Source organism: Diabrotica virgifera, chromosome 2 (genome assembly GCF_917563875.1).
Source record: "Diabrotica virgifera virgifera chromosome 2, PGI_DIABVI_V3a".
NCBI lineage: Eukaryota > Metazoa > Arthropoda > Insecta > Coleoptera > Chrysomelidae > Diabrotica > Diabrotica virgifera.
In genome coordinates this window covers 225389990-225412318 of record NC_065444.1, presented here as the reverse complement: position 1 = coordinate 225412318, position 22329 = coordinate 225389990, and the positions used below count along the sequence as shown (strand labels likewise).

The 22329-nt window shown below is 32.1% G+C and overlaps 1 protein-coding gene across 3 annotated transcripts in view; it reads left to right on the top strand.

Annotated features, from left to right (window-relative positions):
• Window positions 1-444: 444 nt before the first annotated feature.
• Window positions 445-22329, top strand: part of LOC114330008 (insulin receptor substrate 1-B) — a 241734-nt gene continuing 219849 nt past the window's right edge. For all 3 annotated transcript variants that reach the window (XM_028279301.2, XM_028279300.2, XM_028279299.2), the window contains exon 1: window positions 445-1209. In XM_028279301.2, coding sequence (XP_028135102.2) covers window positions 822-1209 — 388 coding nt within the window. In that variant the 5' untranslated portion in view covers window positions 445-821. The remainder of the gene's footprint in view (window positions 1210-22329) is intronic.

Here is a 22329-nt window from a genome sequence, read left to right as displayed (position 1 = left end):
CATGATGAAGGTGCAAAATTAATATTGGTAGGAGACTAGTCCAAAGGACGTAATAGTTAAAACAATCTAAAAAAATAAATGTAGAGTAGCTCGGTTATATAACGAGAAATCTGTAAAAAGACCTTTGTCTTTAAATTTTCCATCCATAATTCTTTGACCTAATAGACCTTTTCGTGTCGTTTATCTACATTATTTATTTGATAATACTATTTTATATTCGAGTATAAGTACACGAAACCTACTTAGATTTTAAATTTAAAAAAATTATTTCCAGTAGAATGGGAAGTTAATAGGGATATCCGGTCTAAATTCTTAAATCAGCACGCCCATGATTTTGAATCTGTAGAAACCCATGCCATACGTATCACGCGCGTTGTCCATATCAGTGATATGGTGGGGAATGCGGAATTTATATTTGAGGAAACTGTCATGATTGCATCGGCAACACTGTGCAGACGTCTACAAATCTACAACACAGACACATGACCACATGAGGGTTGTATCGTTTTTAATAGAAAAATACTTGTTATTTTAGACATATTCGCATTGCAAAGTGTTGGTTTAGTGTCGTGCTACAATATTTCGAAGTTTTTAGTGAAGAACTGTTGCGTAATTGGCGTTAGAACGTGTTTTGAAGAAAGTGCGCGTTATACAGACCTAGAAAGCATTGGATTGTTTGGGGTGTCTGGCGTCGTAATTTTCTAAATAAACACCTTTCATTGACCTATATTCCGCCAGTGTCCTAGTTTTTCACGAAAGAAAAGTGAATTTTAGTGCTTTTAAGATATGTAATTACTGTTTTTATTTATTATGCTTCAATAATGTCCCTTAAGAGTATTGGACCGCAGCGAGGTGGGGGCGAGGTTCTTCGCTCTGGACTCTTCAAAAAATTGAAAACCTCGCGAAAGAAGTGGTTTGTTTTGCGTGCTGAAACATCTGAATGTTCAGCTCGTTTGGAATATTATGATTCCGAAAAGAAATTTAACAGCGGCCAACCTCCTAAGAGAAGCATACCCTTGAAAACATGTTTTAACATAAACAAGAGGCAGGACATTAAACATAAGCATGTCATTGCACTTTATACAAAAGACGATTGTTTTTGCGTGGTGTTAGATACCGAGGAAGAATTGGAGACATGGTTGAAGGCGCTTTTATCACTTCAACATGGTGAAGACCCAACTGACGGAGAGGCACCCAGACCTACATATGGTGAGTTCTTATTTTTCATTATTCTAAACTATTTGCTAAATAAATTCCATACATTCCCAGAAGAAGACGTCCGAGACAGACGGTATATTTTTCTTCTTCTGTATCTTATTCAATCTAGCATTGAAAAGTTCAAGCATGGACGATAAATAAATGTCAATACTGAAGGTCTGGAGCCTATTTACCATAAATGTTTAGAAATTGGCAATGATATATCTAGCAAAATCATTAAAATAAATAAAAAACAGAATTTAATGAAGTGGTGATATAGGTTACAAAATTATTTACAAAAATGGATTCTTTATAATTGAATCAACAATAAATAAAATTGGTCGGAATAATAATTCATGAAAATCAACAATTGTTGTTGTTATAAATAAGGTATAAGAATAGTATGTAGTAAACATCAATTAAGTTGTTTTGATATTGTGATTATGACGCCATAAACCACTCATTATATTATGATCCAGTCTTTTTGGAATTGTAAACCATAATTAACTAGCAATTAACTATAAAAAAGTTCCTCCTAGTAGAAGGAACATGGACAAATAAACAATTATGAAGTACAGAATGATGAAGTACCTACTATAAATAAAAAACAAAGCTCTGCAATTATTAAGATAACCTATAAAAATCAAATATAAACATAGAGGGTCCTGCAATAGTGGGTTTTCATGTCAATCTGTAATGCAGTTATTGATTTTGTGAATAAGTAAACCACCAGTAAAAGTGCAGTCTAGACATACATACATATTTATAGATGTGATTTGCATGCAGTACATAAAATATGTACTTGAAAAATTATAGTAATCAGTAAAATGCATAAAATATAGGGTTATTTGAGTGAAATTTAAAATTGGAGGGAAAATTAGAAAAGTAGGATATTGATTTCTGTTTATGAACTTGCCATGGTTTCATACATTGTGTTTTTAATAGGTTATTTTGAAGTCACAGAGTAGGTAATTGAATTGAATTAAATTTAGACATGAATTATGCAATACATCACAAACAGATGTCCAGGTGTTTTTATATCATAGTCTAGTGACACTTCGGTTGCGATTACAAAGTCTGTAAGGTTGCCTGTGTATGCTCTAAATGGGCAGTCCTGTATTATGTGCCTGATCATGTGTCTTGCTGTATTGGTGTGCCGCAGTCACACAAAGGTGAAGGAAATTTACTCCATCTGTAGAGGGAGTAATTAAGGGCTGCCCAAATCTTACTGGGACATTCAAATTAGCTAGGTTTGTCTATAATGTCCAGAAGACTATGGTAATGCGGATCTGTCTTACTTTCCCATTCCTGTCTCTATCAGGCAAGTCAAGAGGTAACCTGGATCGAAGACTGTTTCCAAGAGTATCGGGGATGTTGTTGTGGACTAGAAGTTGATGACTATCTACAATTTTGTTATATGGTCTCTGCCATTTCCAACTATCAAATGTGAAAAGTGGTACTTTTCAGGAGAGCAAAATAAATATTTTTTAGAGACTTCTAAATCAGCGTACTGACAAATGGGAAAAATTATATATTTTTGTATGTAATGTTTAATCCTTGTTAGATTGATAACAAATTTAACAAACATGAAGAATCTGTCTGATGATAATTATTCCAATTTCTCTCGTCTCCAATCAGAATGTAAACGGTTGTCTGATGCATGCTTTTCCCTGTATATTAGAGGTTTAGATGCTGAATTGCAGAATAACCCTTATTCTTTTTGGAAATATATTGGGAATAAACTGTCTAGTCACAGCCTTCCTGATTTGATGTTTTATAATGAACGGTCAGCTTCTAATGGACAAGGTATTGCTAATTTATTCAAAGATTTCTTTCAGACTGTTTACTTACCCAGTAATAACGATCTCAAGTTACCCAGTGCACATTTAGATAGCAACATCGGTGCTTGCTTCAATATCACTGACTTTACTGTCACTGATATTTTTGATGGTATATGTTCTCTTCCAAATAAAACTTCCAGCGGTCCAGATGGGGTTCCTAATTTCCTTTTAAAAAAATGTGTGTTGGGCCATTACTGTTATTATTTAATAAATCCTTACAGTCTTCTACATTTCCAGGTGCTTGGAAGGAGAGTTTTGTTGTACCCATATTTAAAAAAGGTAAGAAGAATGACAGAAAATTATCGTAGTATATGCATTCTATCAGCAATTCCCAAACTCTTTGATAGTTTGGTAGCTAAGCAGCTGTCGTGGGTGTGCAGGGGTCTGATTTCTGAATCTCAGCACGGTTTTTGCAGACAAAAATCTACAGTAACGAATCTAGTTTGCTACCAATCTGATCTCTTAAAGCATATGGAAGATCGTAAGCAGATTGATGCTATTTATACGGATTTCAGTAAGGCATTTGATCATGTTGATCACCAAATTCTCCTTAATAAATTGGCATCCATAGGTTTTCATGTCCATTTTGTTGAGTTGGTTAAAAACTTTTTATCTGGTTGTACCCAACGAGTTAAAGTGGGTGGTCTTTTTTCTGATGTTATTACTGTAAGTTCTGGTGTTCCACAGGGTGGGCATACGTCTCCCCTGTTTTTTGACTTATTTGTTAATGATATCGTTAATTGCTTCTTATTTAGTAAATGTTTAATGTTGGCTGATGATGTAAAATTTTGGCGAGTTGTGAATGATATTGAGGATCAGAAACTTTTACAGGCTGATATGGATCGCTTATTTGATTGGTGCATTTGCAATAATCTTCAGTTATGTGTTGAGAAGTGTTGTTATATTAGTTTTTCCCGTAAGTTAAACAGAATTGATCCTGCTTATCACATAGACAGTAAACCTCTTAGATATGTCTCGTCTATTAGAGATCTAGGTGTTATCATGGATGAAAAGCTCTCATTTGTCGAACATATCAATTCATTATCCGTAAGAGCTTCTAAATTACTTGGATTTGTTAAAAGAAACTCTAAATACTTCTCTATTGATGCTGTTAGGTTGATCTATTGTTGTATAGTCAGATCTATATTAGAATATTGTTCGGTAGTTTGGTCTCCGTACCATCAAATTCATATTGACACTATTGAAAAAGTCCAACATAAGTTCCTAAAATACTGTGCTTATAAAACTCAGACTTATATTGAGAACCATGATTACACTGGGATTGAGCAAAGTTTATCATTAGCTCCCCTTAGTGTTAGGCGTGATATTTCGGGAGGTGTCTTTGTTTTCAAAATCATTAATGGACTTATTGATTGTCCCAGTTTGTTGGATAGTATAAGATTTAATGTTCCATATCCAGGTTTACGCTACAATGTTACCTTTAACACGGCCTTTCACAGAACATCCTACGGTAGTAACATGCCTTTAGATAGATATATGTGATTCCTTAACGGTTTTGATATGGATCTGTTTAATATAAGCCTGGGCCAACTGAGGAGATCTCTTGCCATGTGATAATTAGGTTTCATCTTGCAATGTTGTTGTATTTTATTATTGTATTTGTGTTTTGTACAATTTTATTGATTTGTTTCAGTTACATGTGTACATTTTATATTTTATTTTTCTAACTGTTATGTTTTGAATATCTTGCCTGGTGATTTTTCAAGCCTTTTATATTTTAATGAATGATTGTACCTCATTTCTTTATTGTGTTTATTGTATTTTTACTGTTAATGGGGTTTTCCTGTGGATAAATAAAATAAAAATAAAATAAAATAAAATTTGAACTGCTTATCATTTTTTTCTTTCCAAAAAATCACATTCGTTACTTTGCTTTTTGTATTAATCAAAGATTTGTTTCGGTCCCATGATTCAAAGTAGTGAATGTATAATAGCGAATAACTGTACAGTAGACTCCCGTTTCAGCCTCGGTTAGTTCGGTCTCCGCTTAGTCAGGCTGGCTCTCTGAGCATTAGTCACACACTTTGCACATCAAAAATCATTAGAAAAGAAAATTCAGAAAAAAAATTACTGACTTTTTTTAAGTGTTTAAGAAGCCAAACCACCAATGTGAAATAATATTTTTAAATTTTATTAGGCCTACAGTTCTGTAAGTATTGTTTTATAGTATTTTTGTAACTGTCTATCTTTTCATATTATGTTAAATATAAATATGTCAAAGTATTCCTCTGTGTTGTCTTCTACTTAATGAACAAGAGTTTTGTTTTTGCTAGATCCATACAAACAATAAATGGGCATTTTTTAGATAAGCATCGGTTAGTTCGGCCACTTTTAAGTTCGGCCTAGGGTCCGGTCCTAAGGTGGCCAAACTTACGGGAGTCTACTGTATAATCAAATTATGAAAATCCGTTAAAATGTAATCATAAACTGCCTCACAAGAATTTCTTGGAAGCGATACTGAAACAAAATTCGCACAAATTTTAAACACGTGAATTTTATTCTTCTCAGCAGTTTAGCATTTTCGACCGATTACAGATTATAATTGAATAACTATTGAATAAATTACAACACAAACTAACGAATGTGACACATACGACATTTAGCGTTGTACAACTATACCTTTAGTTATATTTATACAAAACAGAAGTATCGAATATAACACATTTTCTATCGAATATAATACATTTTTGTCAGTTTGCAGTCAACCAAATAAAAAAATTTTCATATTTGATGGTCTAAACAGCATATTTCCCGTGCTCCTATTCAAGCTATAATAACGAGAATTTGCCACAAGATGTATCACGTATAATGGGAGGCCAAGGTATCGAATCTGAAAAACCCGATTTTTCACATTCGATAGTTGGAAATGGTAGGGACGAGATTCTTTAACCAATGCATATTTAAGGTGTAGGTTGGGTAGTGCTATGTTACTAAGGGTGAGTAGCCACGTTGTAGGGGTGGGCATAATTGTGCCTGTTATCATACTCATAACATGGTTTAGCTGAGTGTCGATGAGGTGGGTATGCCTGCTATTTAACCACACTGGTGCAGAGTATTCTGCCAACAGTTTGATGAGCCATGCAGTTAACACATTTACGGACACTCTTCACATGTAGCCATGTCTTCTTATGGAGTAAGTGACTTCATATGCAGTCGTGTCTGTGAATGTGTTAGATACTTTTACAAATTGTACAAAACCAAGTTTTCCTTCTGTGTGAAAGTATAATAGGTAATAAACAATTTAGATTTAGAAATGGACTAAAAAGGCACTATTTGGTATGCGTGTTATCTTACAAAAAACTTAATGAGTTCCGAAGGAATTTTTGTTTGTTTCATCGTCTTACTGAAAAACTACCCATCAAACATGGAGTATGAGTGTATGACAGAAGAAAAGACTCTGATGAATACTTTAGGGAGGCTTTGGATGGCAGACAAGAGGGAGAAAGACTAGGCAGAGAAGTAATCAACAATATCATATACACTAAAGATACAGCTGTTCTTTGTAAAGATCTGTAGACATTAGTAACTCTAGCCAGTGATGCAAGTTATCTAAGAGGCCTTAAAATTAACATTTCAAAGACAGCGGATGGCAGTTAAAAAGATTAATATAGAACAAGGTCTGCTTTCTCTTAATGGAGAGGAGATAGAACATGTAAACCATTGTAAATACCTTGGCAGCTGTTAAATGTAAAATGTGACGCTGATAAAGAGATCATAACCAGAATCAAAATATCACTTAAGATTTATATGACCAGAAAATTAGTTTTATGTAACAGGTACAGTGGAACCCTGTTAACTTGGATTAATCGGGACCGCGGCTGATCCGGGTTATCGACAATCCAGGTTAGCCGGAGAAAATGGTAAAAATTAATAAAATATGGTATGCTTACAGATAAACTCCGTAATAATTGTCACACAGACACTGGTAAACCACGTTCGCATTCCACACAAAACCACACATACAAAGCGTCGTCAAGAGTCTTATTCTTAGCTTTATTAGCTTTGCACCGATTTTCCAAACTGTCTTTTGTTATCATTTTGAAAAAAAAATTCTTCGATTTTAGTTCTATTTTTCTTCCAATCCGATACTGTAGATGTATGCTACAAGATTCACCTTTATCAATTCTACTTAATGCTTCTAGTTTCTTTTCCATTGTCACTACAACATTTTTACGTTTTGTTGCCCTTATAGAAAAAGACACGCACACAAAATCTGAATAGATTTACGAACGATTACATTACAGAACGGAAGCGAACAATACTTTACTACACGCAATACCGTCTCTGATGTTATGTTATTTAATAACAGTGATGACTAAGACCATTGTTAAAAAAAGAATTTTAATAGTCTTTTCTAAACAATGCTAAGACAGTTTCAAATAAATAAAGGATAATACAGGTGCCTGTTGTTTTCGATAACACGACAATGAATGTGGTGTGCCATGAGTCATTTTTACTATGGTACTTATGTAGTTCAAATTACACAAATACCCATTATCTCTCAAATATTATATTACATTTTTATTGTTGAAATGTTTGTCTGATAAAAATCGGTCCGGGTTAGCCGGAGTTCCGGGTTATCGGGGGCCGACTTATCGGGGTTCCACTGTACCTGGTACCTGTCGATGCACATTCACAAGAAAGTCCTGAAATGTTATGTGTGGTGTATCCTAGTATATGGTTGTGAAACATGGAAATTAAAACTCACAAATGCTTAACAAATTAGAAGCATTCAGATTGTGGCGCTATGGACAGATCCTAAAAATATCATGGAGATGTTTTAGCCATATACACTCCTGGCCAAAAAAATCGGGACACCTTAAAAATGGGTCATTTTTGATAACTCGAATCTCCTAAACCTGTTGTCAGATTTTAGTGATTTTGTTAATATGTTATAGCCTTATTCTCTAAGAATATGGGTGTAGTAATAGTGTTGCCGAACAGGTAAATGTCATTGTATACCGGGTGTAAAAATATTCTAGCATTTAAAAACTATTGAAATTAAAACTCAATTGTAGCGTCAGCCTTTTTTAACATTCTGCTTTTTGACTCATTCATTTATGTTAAATAATGAAAAAGTTAGGTACTTTGACACCTAGCCATGTTCTTCATCAATACAGAGTGTTTCTAAACTAGTGCGACCAACTTTAAGGGGTAATTCTTCATGAAAAAATAATGACCATTTGATTTATAAACATGTCTGCAAATGCTTCGTTTCCGAGATACTGGATGTTTAATTTTTTCTTACACACTGGCTATTTATTTATTGCTCTAAAATCGGTTGAGATATGCAAATGAAATTTGATGGGTTTTAAGAGGCAGTTATTGCGCATTTTTTGAAATACAATTATGTATTTTATATTCACCATTGGCGTGCATATGGGTTATATTACCCGGTCGTATTACCTGTATGCACGCCAATGGCGAATATAAAATTTTTAGTTGTATGTCAAAAAATGTGAAATAATTACCTCTTAAAACCTACCAAAATTCATTTGCATATCTCAACCGGTTTTAGAGCAATAAATAAATCGTTAGTTTGTAAGATAAAATTCAACATCCCGTATCTCGGAAACAAAGCATTTGCGGACATATGTTTATAAAGCAAACTGTCATTATTTTTTTATGGAGAATTAACCCTTAAACTTTGTCGCACTTATTTAGAAACACCCTCTATTGATGAAAAACATGGCTAATTGTCAAAATACCCACCTTTTTCATTATCTAACGTAATAGTCGAGGAAATGAAGCATTTTGGCTCGCAATTTTTTCGTCCAGCATGGATTTACTTGAAATTTTCACGGAAGGTAGGGAATAGTCCAAGGATCATTTTCTATATCATGCCGCTGTACGCTAAAACCTTGGGGGTGGTTGCCACCCCATCTCGGGGGTGGGAATTTTTTATTACATTTTAACCATGTAAGTCGATGTAAAAAGTGTTTCTAAGAAAAAAATGTTTTTTACATTTTCTTCGTAAAACTAACATTTTTCGAGTTATTCGTGCTTGAAAGTAACAGTTTTTCGATGAAAGAATCGACATTTTTAGAGGGTTTTTTGAGAATACCTCGAAAAATATGCATTTAATAAAAAAAAACTGTATATATCAAAATTGTACCTTTTAGTAACACAAACCAAATTTTTTTTCTGCGATATCTTTAAGACGATTACAAACCGAGATACGGCATGTTAAAAGTTAGCTTTTTTCGTCAAATGCATAATTTGAAATATTCAAAGTAAAATAACGGAAAAACTTTGCATTTTTCAAGGAAAACTTAACTAATCTTTTTTCAAGTATATAGTTAGGCCTCTCAAAATATAATAATAAAAAGTTTCTAGCCTGAAAATTAGTCGACTTATGATCAAAAAAAGGTCCGTACCTGCTTTTCTCTATGAAAAAAAATCAGTGAAAACAACCCCCTAACTACACTCCTAATTAAAAATTGGTCTTCACCTTTCTGTAATTCCTTTTATATTTGTATTATCAATACACCCAAGATGTTTAACCTATTTAAAGGGCCTAATTTTAGAAAAATTGGAGTTTAAAGAAAAATAATTTTTTTGGAATTTCCCATTTTTCACTTTTTACTCCAAATTATCTCCGAAAATACTGGAGACATGAAAAAAATTATAGACTACTAAATTGTAGCATTTTTAATAACTAAAATTCCCTTGTGCATAGATTTTCATTACAGTGAACAGTTAGCGAGATATAGCTGTTTAAAACCTCTACTTACGAGCAAACACCCCCTAATTCGAGCCCTTTAAACCCACCCTAATTAAAAACTAAGGGATCTTACGGAATTTAGTTTACACAGTATTATAACTCTTCAAAGATCCTACACAGTCATTTTTGAATAAACTTTTTATCGCCAAAAATGACAGAGCTACGTTTATAAAACGAATTTTTTTTTTCGAAAAATTCGGATAGTCCGCTTATGGATAATTTTCAATGTACATATGTATAATACCACAGAACCGGTTCGTATACTGGAAGATGACTAAAAACTATTTGTATTTGTACATATTTGTAAATTCGTATTTTTGTGTAAATAAATGTTTTTTAATTCTTTAATTCTACTTTTTTTCTGTATAGATCTATTAAAATATCTACTTATAAAAACTGTAATGTTATTAAGGGTGGTTTTTCAGGGTTGAAATATTATGATATTATATCCTAAAGTATAAAACAATATTATTTAGCCAATCAAAACCAAATTTTACCCATATTAAAGTTTACAATGTTTTTACATAATTTTTGAAAATAAGGGGTAGTTTACACCCCTAAAAATAATCAACGCCCTTAAGCATGATATAGATTATGAAGTACAGGGTGAGATGATCCTAATCCCAAATATTTATGTAAATCGATGCAAGCCGAAATTATTCTTTTAAGATAAGTAATTTTTTTATATATAGCTCCAACAAGGGTGGTTTTAAGGGTTGAAATATTATGACAGTATATCTTAAAGCATAAAACAATAATTATGTAACTAATAAGAACCAAATGTTGACAATATTAAAGTTTAAAATGTTATTTTATAATTTTTTACAATTAGGGGTAGTTTTCACCCTTAAAAAACCAAAAGCGTACAACGGCTCAATATAGAAAATGAACTAGAGGGTGAAATGAGCGTAATCCCAAATTTTTGTACAAATCGATGCTGGACGAAAAAATTGCGAGGTTTTGCCATTTTTTCAGCTTCATTTCCTCGACTATAAGTGAATGAGTCAAAAAGCAGAATGTTAAGAAAGGCTAAGGCTACAATTGAGATTTAATTTCAATATTATTTAAATGCTAGAATATTCCACAAGGACGAACTTTCAGGAAAAAACACAGTATTATTGTTACACCCGGTATACAATGACATTTACTTGTTCAGCAACACTATTACTACATCCATATTCTTAGAGAATAAGGCTATAACATATTAAAAAAAATCACTTAAATCGGACAACAGGTTTAGGAGATTCGAGACATCAGAAATAAATGACCCATTTTTAAGGTGTCCCAATTTTTTTGGCCAGGAGTGTAATTAGAGTACCTAAATACCATCTACTTTGCCTTATAACACAAGGAAAAATGGAGGGAAAGAAATGGATTGAAAGATTTGAAAGAAACATTCCTGGCTGCGTAATACTATACAATGGTGTGATTCCATAATAGAAGAATTATTTCATGCAGCAGCCGATAGAGAAAAGTTTCAGGAAATTGTAAACATGATGAAGTGCAAAGTCTGAATACAGAAACAGCACCTAAAGAAAAACAGTTTAAGAAAAATTTAAACTTAAAAGTACTATGAATTGGCTAGTAAATATAAATTATTTTTTTATATAGATTATTTTGAGTTTTTGGTCTAAATATTGGATGTGACCTTCCAAAAGCTTATTGTCCAAAACCACGGATATGGTTAAATAAGACAAAAACAGCAAAATTTTGAAACAAAATGGCATGTAACTAGAGTTCCATTAATCATAACTGTTACATTATTTTCATGTGGAAAGCAAAAAATTGCCCAACATTACAAAAGAATTCTTGATTAGTTCCCAGCGTCTATTGTTATCAAAATAGTGCATGTAGTTCAAATGCATAAAAACTTGTTGACTGTTTGTGTTGCCTTAATCTAAATAATACTTCAAATGTATAGTCTTTAGTTTAAAATGTATTAACATTGTCGTCAGTGAGGTGAATAAAATTAAATTATGTGAATTAATTTGTTTTGTTTTCAAAGTAAACAAGATAATGTATTTTTTAAAAATTTTACTTTGGAAGAGCTTTCGAATCTGGCGGCTAAAACATTACAATATTTACAGTTTTTAAATTGTTGCTAATTAAAGAAATTAAGTTCTTATGTACAGGATACAGATCAAACAGTACATTATGACTCAACAGTAAAAATTTTGTCTATTCACTGACGTGTGGGTTAATAAAATTATTTTAAGATATGCAATGAAATACTTTGATGCCTCAAAAGTTAAATGAACTTTATTTACATGACTCATTTAACTAAATATTATAGTTCCAGAGATATTTGGATGTTTGTTAATTGCAATGACTAAAGACGCAATTTATAACTCATGAAATCTATAAGTTTAGCAAAATTTTATTAAAATTGGATATAAATATTAAATCATTTAAATAATAGAAAGTATTCATGCAAGTCCAAAGTAAAAATAAGTAGTTCCAGGTGCGATTCCAAAGAAACTCCACCCCTAACATTATCCTCCTCCAAATGCTATAGCCATATTTAGTTCCACCCATTATTTCTCTTCACTTTGTCCCGCTAGTTAGAATACAGCATTTTGAATGACACAAGGCAAATATAGGTTCGTTTACGAAAACGCAATTATACCATTGTGTTGGAGTTGGATTAGATTATGTTAGGTCGTTAGGCCATACAGCCTCACTGCACTTCAACCTATAGAGGTTTTTTGTGCATACCTTACTCTAGTTAAACACTATGATGTCAATACTTCTGATGAAGTTGGCAGACAGATGTAAGTGAATGCTATGTAGTATGTGCCCAAAGGCTAGTAAACCCTCACTTGTGAACATAGCTCATTCTCAACCAACTCCCTCCCTTCATGTAACATTTTTTTTTAACTTTAATGAGATTCAATTCGTGAGACTTAAAACTAATGAATAAACCTTTAAAAAGTTAATTTTTTTTATAATTTTTATGCCCTTTATACACGAATTTATAAGACGTTTGGAACACCTCAAGGCGGTGTATTGTCACCGTCATTATGGAACATAGTTGTCGATGATCTGATTCATGGGCTAAGCGCCCAAGGAATCTGGGTCCAGGGTTTCGCAGATGATATCGTGATAGTAACTAGGGGAAAATTTCCCAGCACTGTTGCGTATCAGATGCGATATGCCCTTCACTACATAGAGAACTGGTGTCTGAAAGAGAACCTCTCCGTGAACCCTTCTAAAACTAAACTGGTAGCCTTTACAAATAAGAGGAAGCTTACTGGACTGAGTGAGCTGAAATTATTTGGAGAGGTACTGGAAAGAACCAATGAGGTTAAGTATCTAGGGGTAACCTTGGATTCGAAACTCAATTGGAATACTCATATTACCAATATAACCAATAGGGCTAAGCGACTCTTCTGGAACTGCAGACGAGTTGTAGGTAAAACCTGGGGATTGAAACCAAAGGTGATATGTTGGTTGTACACATCAGTGATACGACCGACAGTTACTTATGGGTCAGTACTCTGGTGGAGAAAGACGGCTTTGCAATCTTGTGTGACCACTCTCACCACCCTACAAAGACAAGCGCTTCTAAATATAACAGGAGGCTTGAATAGTACAGGAACGGCTTCATTAGAGGCTATCACAGGTCTCCCTCCGCTGGAATTGTATATTTCGGCGGTAGCCTTTATGACCATCCTGAGGCTCAAAGCAAACAATACTTGGAGGCCAAATTATGTATTGAATAGCCACACAAACATTACTGGGACTATACTTGAGGAATACATCTTTATGATGAACTTAGATATGATGACACCAGAACTAATCTTCACTGAGAAGATTAACACAATTATACCATCTAGAGAACAAAAAGTCCCAAACATTAATGGAGACTTAATATGGTTCACTGATGGATCTAAAACTGCCCATGGTACTGGATCAGGAGTCTTTGGGCAAACATGTAACTATAATAAATCTTACAGCCTAGGTCAACATGCAACGGTGTTCCAGGCTGAAGTTTTTGCTTTGGTGGCCTGCATTGATGAAATAATTGATGAGGACCCTAAAGCTAAGAGAATCAACATTTACACAGATAGCCAATCGGCTATTCTGGCTGTAAAGAACCCTCTCACCAAATCAAAACTGGTGAGAAACTGCAAAGATCTCCTCAATAACCTGGCAAAAGACAACAAAGTGTCTTTAATATGGGTGCCGGGTCATGAAGGGGTGCATGGGAACGAACGAGCAGATATGTTAGCGAAACAAGGCTCGAGAAAAACTTTTGAAGGCCCAGAACCTTTCTGTGGCATCACTAAAGATGCTATGAAAAACGAGGTTCAGAAATGGCTGATAAATAATCATCAGAATAAATGGAGAACCACTCAAGGGCAAATCCAGACTAAAAAAATAATCAAGAATATTGATAAAAAACTCTCGAACAGTTTGATGAACCTCAATAAAAGAGAGATCAAAACGGTCACTGAAATGGTGACTGGACATTGTCGTTTAAGAAATCACCTATACAAACTAGGTAAGGTGAATGAACCATGGTGCAGAAAGTGCGAAATGGAAGAAGAAACTGCCATACACATACTATGCTATTGCAGTGTGCTAGGTGATGTAAGGCAGAACTTCACTGGTCAAATGAGGTTTGAACCAGAAGAGATCTTGAAACTACCAATAAGAAAACTGTTGGCCTTCGTTGAGGCCACAGGACTTATTAAAGTTTAAGGAGAAGAACAGGGTTTGGTACAAAGGTCTTATGACCAAGTGCCAGAGACTAACGAGTCTCGCCTGAGTTAAGAAGAAGAAGAAGAAGACGTTTGGAAAAACATCTGTTTTAGGAGGGGTATTTTTTGGGGTGTTGATTTTGGGTCATAATATTTTTCCAATATTTTTTAATCCAGACCTGGATTTCTTATAATGATAAATAAGTTAATCGATTGGACAGAATATTCTCATGCCAAATGTAAAGAAAATATACAGTGCGATTAAAAAGCTATGAGTGAAATAATATACAAGTTGGTAAAATAAATAAAACATCCAATTTTTGTTATTGATGAAGTAAGACCCATTAAGTATGGGGGTTGTGAGATCGCCTAAGTGTCCCATTTTTTCAGTTAACTTATGTTACTTTCCTATAGAAACACCTGTATACGAGCCCCTTCCCATATCAGTTGGCCCAATGCAGATTGAAAAGAAAATCCAATTTTATAGAACAAAAACAAAAGTCAAGCATACCTAAACTTTGAAAGTTTTAATTCACCGATAATTTGTGGATTTCCAGAAGTATACAAAATATGTTTTAAATCAATAATAACGATTAATTGAACAGAATAACAACAAATTAAAAAAAAACGTAAACCATATCTAATTTTAACAAAACAAATGTGAAAGTTTACATCTGAGTGACATCCCTTTTATTTTTAATAAAATTCAAAATTCTTCGAGGCATACTTTTTACAATGTTCTGGCAACACTCTGGTTTAAATGAATCCCATATTTTTTGCAAGTTTTGCTTCAATTCTTTGACGGACCTAGCAGGATGTTTCCCCGATGTTTTTTTTTATTTCGCGCCACAAAGAGGCGTGAAAGTTTCTCTCAGGGACAAGTCAGGATTCTTAGAAACGTATTCCAGAAGTAGAATATCGTGGTCTCCAATCCAGTTTAAACTCTTGGCTTATGGCAACCTACGCCATCCCATTGGAAGACAAAATGTTTCGCTGATTTTAACTTGTTTAAATGACTTTGTTCCAAAATCGGTAAGAGATTATTTAAAACCTTCAAATATTATTTGCCCATATTTAAAATTCTATCGATAAAATGCAACTTTTCCACACATTTCGCCGACATGCTGCCCCAGACCACGATAAACGTAGGAAATTTGACTTTTCTGTTAAACAGTAAGGCTGAAAATCTTTATTTTTCCTGCGAATAAACGACTCCTACTGTCTCCAATTCGACTCCAATACACACTTCAAATCTGGATTCATCACTCCATTGTATTGTATGCCTTAGTCAATTTGTGAAGCCTCAATACTCTTTTGACCATTTTAATCTATTTTTCTTGTGTTGTAATGTTATGACTGGATTAGTCTGAGATACTAAAATGAATTTTTCAAAAACAATTCATATTGATTTTTTCAACTTTATCAATTAATTTGTAAGTAAGCAAATCTTAATTTGTGAGCCTCTCGGTGATATGTTGATTTAGAAACGTGTCTTCCAACGAGGTTAATCCACAAAACACTTATATCTAGTTAAGTTGCAGGTCGTTTTTTACTGTGATGTGTCTTAATTCCCTTCGATCTGCTTCGTTTATTTTACTTTTTCCTGCATTTATAGGTTTGGTAATACCAAAACCTAAGGTTTTGTATCTCCTAACTATATTTCTTACACTATACTGTGACAATTGAAACATATTCGCGATTTCCGAATTGGATTTTCCAAAATTCAAAAATCTATTGATGATTGAACAAAAATGTTTTCATCCATCACTTTATCTCCACCCATTCCCATTGATAATTTTATCTCGACAAACGGTAGTAGGCTTTATAATATTACAAAATCTATTTGACATTAATTGACAATTGTTTTGATATAATTTTTCACAGCTAGCTTTGATTTTAAGATAATTATGAAAAAAATAAATGTATGTTGATGTAAGTGATGCAAAGACCACGATTTAGCGATTTTTTATTATTATTGTTTGAAAAGGTCACAAGGGTAATGTTTTCAATAAATATTAATAAAAGGCAATAATAATTAATATGGGAACTTATAAAAATATGTAGATTATTATTTGTTTGTGGTAATTGAAACAAACTGCAAATTCCAAAGGTGGGCCAACTGAAATGGGAAGGGGCTCGTACACACTTGTTCTTAAACCATGCAATAAAATGTACTTAATACTTTATGGCATAAGTTCTCTTACTTCTTTATTTTATTTTTCTCATTAATTAAAAATACAATAAAATTTAATTCACTATTGTTTTAAAGCTTCTGATTTATAATTATGTATGAATCTATTCTTAATATTACATGTGTATTATTTTTATGGTATGTAATCCACATAATTATCCTTGACTTTCTTATTTGTAGCAAATTTTTTTATTTATTTATTTATTTACGGGCAAGCCCAATTCAGAAAATATTATTACAAAAAAATATTACAAAGACAAAAGCAAAACCATAAACAGTGTCAACACAAAGAACAAATATATTATAATATGTATTGGATAACAAAGCTAATAAGTTAAAGGAAAAAAAGAAGATTACGATATAAGAAACAAACAAAGTTTAATCTTAAAAAAATGCTGATAGAAATTATATCATTAACATTGTATGTTCAACAAATGGTTTTTAAATCTATCCAAGGAATTGCAGAATATATTTAAGTCATTTAGAGGATTCGCAAGTCTAAGTTTTCGTGGTAAAAAATTGTTGTAAGTATAGTTATATCTATGAAAGCTTATATGAAAAGTTTGAGTTCGTCTTGTTGACCTAGTAGGTACAAAAAGACCAATTTTTGACAGAAGATCGGGACAGCTACTATTACCATTAATAATGTTGAATAAGATTGTCAGATCTTTTCTTTTTCTACGGGTTTCTAATGAAGTAATATTCAATAATAATTCAATATCTGTGTAGCTACGATATATATGTTGTTTAAAAGCTACGTATCTGAGAAAGGTATGCTGAACTCTATCAAGTTTATTTTTATGAACTAGATAATATGGAGACCACACAGAGGAACAAAAATCAAGATGAGATCTAACAAGTGAGCAATATAAAATTTTCGTTGAATTTATATCTGTGAAATCACGAGATGTTCTTTTAATAAAACCAAGCATTTTCATAGACTTTTGGGCAACGGTACTAATGTGGTGTTTAAAGCTGAGTGAAGAGTCTAATATTATGCGTAGGTCTCTGATTTGTGTGCATGATTGCAATGCTTGTTATATGGTAAAATGTTTTATGTACTCTATATTCTTATTTATGGCGCTTAAGCTTGGACTGTTAATGTTGACTTTGGTGTAGAGTAAAACCTAAGGAAAAAGGGGTCCTAGTAGACAACAAAAATCCTGGCTAAAAACAATTTACGACAGCACCGGATTAAAAACACAAGCACTTTTAAGAAAAGCTGAAGATAGATATGAATTTGCAATCGTTACTGCCAACCTTTACAGTAGTGGACTTGGCATTAGCAGAAGTGACTTTTCTGTCACTTGTATAAATTGGCGACTTAAAAAACAAAACAACCACTAACAAAATCTCTCAGTTATATTTGGACTACATATCAGACAAGCATACTTTATTTATACAGCTGCTTTATAAAAAGAATAATTGTCCGTAAACACATAATTTTGATCCATAAATTTTATCTTTATAGTTAAGAGTACTCTGATTAAAAATAAATTTTATAGCAGTATTTCATAATTTTATATTTAATGTTTCTAAATTTTGGCTTACTTAACTACAATTGCCAAATGGTTGAAACAATTGAGCCACAAACTACTTATCCTTAAACAACCATTGTTTTATAATGTGTTTATAAATAATTTATAATTACATATTTAATTTAATTAAAAATGATAAAATCGATAGATTTATACCTAATTTTCATTGCGTCAACCAGCTGTAGACAACCATTTACATCATTGTTGTTTATGTAAGGGGCAGCTTCTTTCGTTATATTTCTCTAGATATTTTTTCCTTTTGGAGAACTATAAATATACTAATTCCGACTTAGAGAATTTTGAGGAAATGAAATATTTTCATTCGTTAACCACTCATGTACTGTCCTGAAATTTGTTAGTTGCTTACCTATTTAAATTTTCAAATGGTATGGGGCATGATAATCAGTCAATTTTTATTTTGACAAAACCCCAAGATTCGCTCCATCAATAGAACCATGTGTTCAACCCACATGTAATATAATAATATGTCTCTTTCCCTCAGTATTATTGTGTTTTATGGATTCTATACACCTGTCCTGTCAAATCCGTCCATCTTTAGCAAAACCCACTTTTCATCTAAATTTTTTAATAAACAAATGAGACGTGTTCTTTTTTAAAACTATATATTTTCTTCAAAATTAGATTCTTTTGTGAATGACACTAGTTATTTCATACAAGGCTTTTCTATTTTCTTCTGTTTTGAACCTAAACTCTGAAACTGTTTGAAGAAAAATATCCAGAGAATTACCCTCTAAATTTAGAATGTATTTCTGTCTTTTAATTTTTTAAAAGTGTCTCTACAGAAACATTTTCTTCCTTTTCATGCATTTTATATATTATAATGTCTCGAATTTCAAACTTACAACCTTCAGGAAGATCTTTAGTCTGTAGGGTGTGGTCTAGGTTTATATTGTGGGACCTCTACTTCACTATTAACACTTTTTCTGTTTTTTTAAACTGACTTGAGTTTTGTCTCACTATGCATCACACACAACTGCACCCTCTTTCACCCCGCAGTCGTCGCTCATGCCAATATTTAATATTGTTAGCTATCTTATATTTCAATATTGAAATATTAAAAAAATAAAAATCAATAAAAGCAGCAACAATAGACAAACATTCCAATAAATTAAAGAGAAAAATAAGAAAAAGAAGATTTCGCAACTAAAATACTGCTGTTAAGTACATAATTAAATATATTATTGACGATTTCCATTATTTTTTATGAAACAGTTAAAAATAGCACAAATAATTTGTAAATATTTTTGTACTTTTTATTATTCTTTAAAAATGTTTTATATTGATAAATGGATTTTAAGGTCAACAGTTTAAATAAAGAGATAAAGACTACACACTTTTATTTTATTCAAAATTCAAAAAAATATCAATAAGTAGTAATCAATTTATAAATTATTTGCATCATTTAAACATGTTAGAACATATTTGCAAGCTAGCATACATTTCTTCACATCCTCCTGTTATCTATAATAACTCAATATTTTTACAATAATAATGAAAGTTGTTAGTTGGTCTGAGTAGGTGGTCTACATTTATGTATTTATTATGTACAAAAAATATTTATTATACAATTTTAAAAATTATCCAAACAGATTAAAATTTTTTTCAAAACGTTTTTGGTCCAGTCAGATCATTATCAGTGAAACAGTGAAACATCTTGAAAGTAGTTGAAACTAGCCATATATCTATTAACCTTTTGATTACATGATAAACATATAGACCAGGGCGCATCTGTAAAAATATTAGTACATTTGGACGTTGAGAGGTGACTCAAATTTTTTTGCAGAAATTGCTTGAAAATAAATCAAATAATAATATTTGAGTTATCCCCCTCTCAAAAAGGTCCGGAACATTGTTTAAATAATCAAAATGTCAAAAAATTAAGGAAAAATTCGATTTTTTTCTTGGTTTTTTGATTATAACTTTAAAAGTATTCATTTCTGAGAAAAGTTGTACTGACATAAAAGTTGCGTAATTAAATTTCCTACAATATAGAATTGGTTAAAAATTTAAGAAATAGTCACCCTTGTTGCAAAATAGCAATAATTGTGAAAAAAACATACAAAAACAAGTATTCGCATTTTACGTTTTTTCAACCATTTATGCTACACTTAGGACCTTCATGTTTCACCCTGAAAAATTTTATGATACAGTAAAACAATACTGTAAATTTCATTAAGATCGGTTTAATAGATTTTGCAAAATAAATTTTGCAATCCAGCTTTCGTAAAAAAATGCATTTTTTCAAAATGTTACAGGACTGAAAATAAAGCAGATAGCAAGTTGAAAATTTTTTTGCATATAGAAGTGCACTGTACCTTTCATTTGCAATTTTGCAAAATTAAAATCGCTTAACACCACGACGTCAGGAAATTTTTTAAATAAACATTAATTATTGGTGCTACGCGCAGGACAGCGGATAGGTTGCTATGATTGGGCATTCCAATGACCTTTGATAATGATTGATACATTTTAATTTTTATGACATTTCGATATAAATAAATAAATTTGTTTATTGCAAAATAAAAACACATACTCTATCTTTTGAAATAACACTTTTATTAGCAAAAACTTTCTTTGTTCATATATTTTAACTTAAATAATAAAAGTTTATTATTTTTAAACATATGCAATTGTTTAAACAATATTTCACAAACAATAATAAAATTAGTTTGATTTTTGTGGAATTAAAAAATTAAAATAATACAAAATATAGAGTAAGAAAATAATATATTAGATAAAGATTGGAAGAAATTTTGGTGGAAATCAACCTGTGTGAATCGAACACCGCTGTTCTGCGCGTAGCACCAAAAATTATTGTTTATTTCAAAAATTTTCTGACGCCGTGGTAATTAATCGATTTTAATTTTAAAAATTGCAAATGAAAGGTACAGTACACTTCTATAAGCAAAAAAAAATTCAACTTGCTATCTGCTTTATTTTAAGTCCTGTAACATTTTGAAAAAATGAATTTTTTTTGCGAAAGCTGTATTGCAAAATTTATTTTGCAAAATCTATTAAACCGATCTTAATGAAATTTACAGTATTGTTTTACTGTATCATAAAGTTTTTCTGGGTGAAATATGAAGGTCCTAAGTCTAGCATAAATGGTTGAAAACGTAAAATGCGAATACTTGTTTTTGTATGTTTTTTTTCGCAATTATTGCTATTTTGCAACTAGGGTGACTATTTTTTATAGTTTTAACCAAGTCTATGTTGTAGTAAATTGAATTGCGCAACTTTTATGTCAGTACAACTTTTCTCGGAAATGAATACTTTTAAAGTTATAATCAAAAAACGAAGGAAAAAGTCGAATTTTTCCTCCAATTCTTGACATTTTGATTATTTAAACAATGTTCCGGACCTTTTTGAGAGGGAGGATAACTCAAATATTATTATTTGATTTATTTTCAAGCAATTTCTGCAAAAAAATTTGAGTCACCTCTCAACGTCCATCTCAAAACAGATCCGCCCTGGACTAATATTCATTTTTAAAAATGTGGTGACAGGATGTCCATTTTATTGGATATCATTCAACACATTAACGCACGTGACTTCATATGCAGACACTTATAAAGGAACATGACTTTGTGAGAATGAAGATGTGTCCGTGAATGTGTTAAGGGAAGATACATCTCCCTGCTCGAAAACTGGACAGTTTGTCTGACAATTGATACCAGCCAAGATTTGGAAGACAATTTTAATTCGTTTGTATAGTTTTTAAAATTGGTACTTCATTGTAAGTTTCCCCTTTTAATTTGTATTAGAAAAGTATGTATTGGCACAAGGCACAACACAAGAAACCTTTCGAAGCCGGATCTGTAGTTTAAGAAGCATTTATTGAAGAGGTTAATGTATTATATATAGGCTTAATAGGCTTAATAATACAATATATTTTCCTTGTATACCGTAGGCCAGGGGTGGGCAAAAGCCGGCCCGCGGGCCGGATCCGGCCCTTTTGCTTACTTTATCCGGCCCATTGAGAAATCTCGCAAGCGATTTTTTTAAGAGCGTAATGCATTCATTTTTTTCGAATTCTGAGAAAACTAATAAGTATTTTTGAAAAATTTAAACGCAGAATGAAATATTACATTAT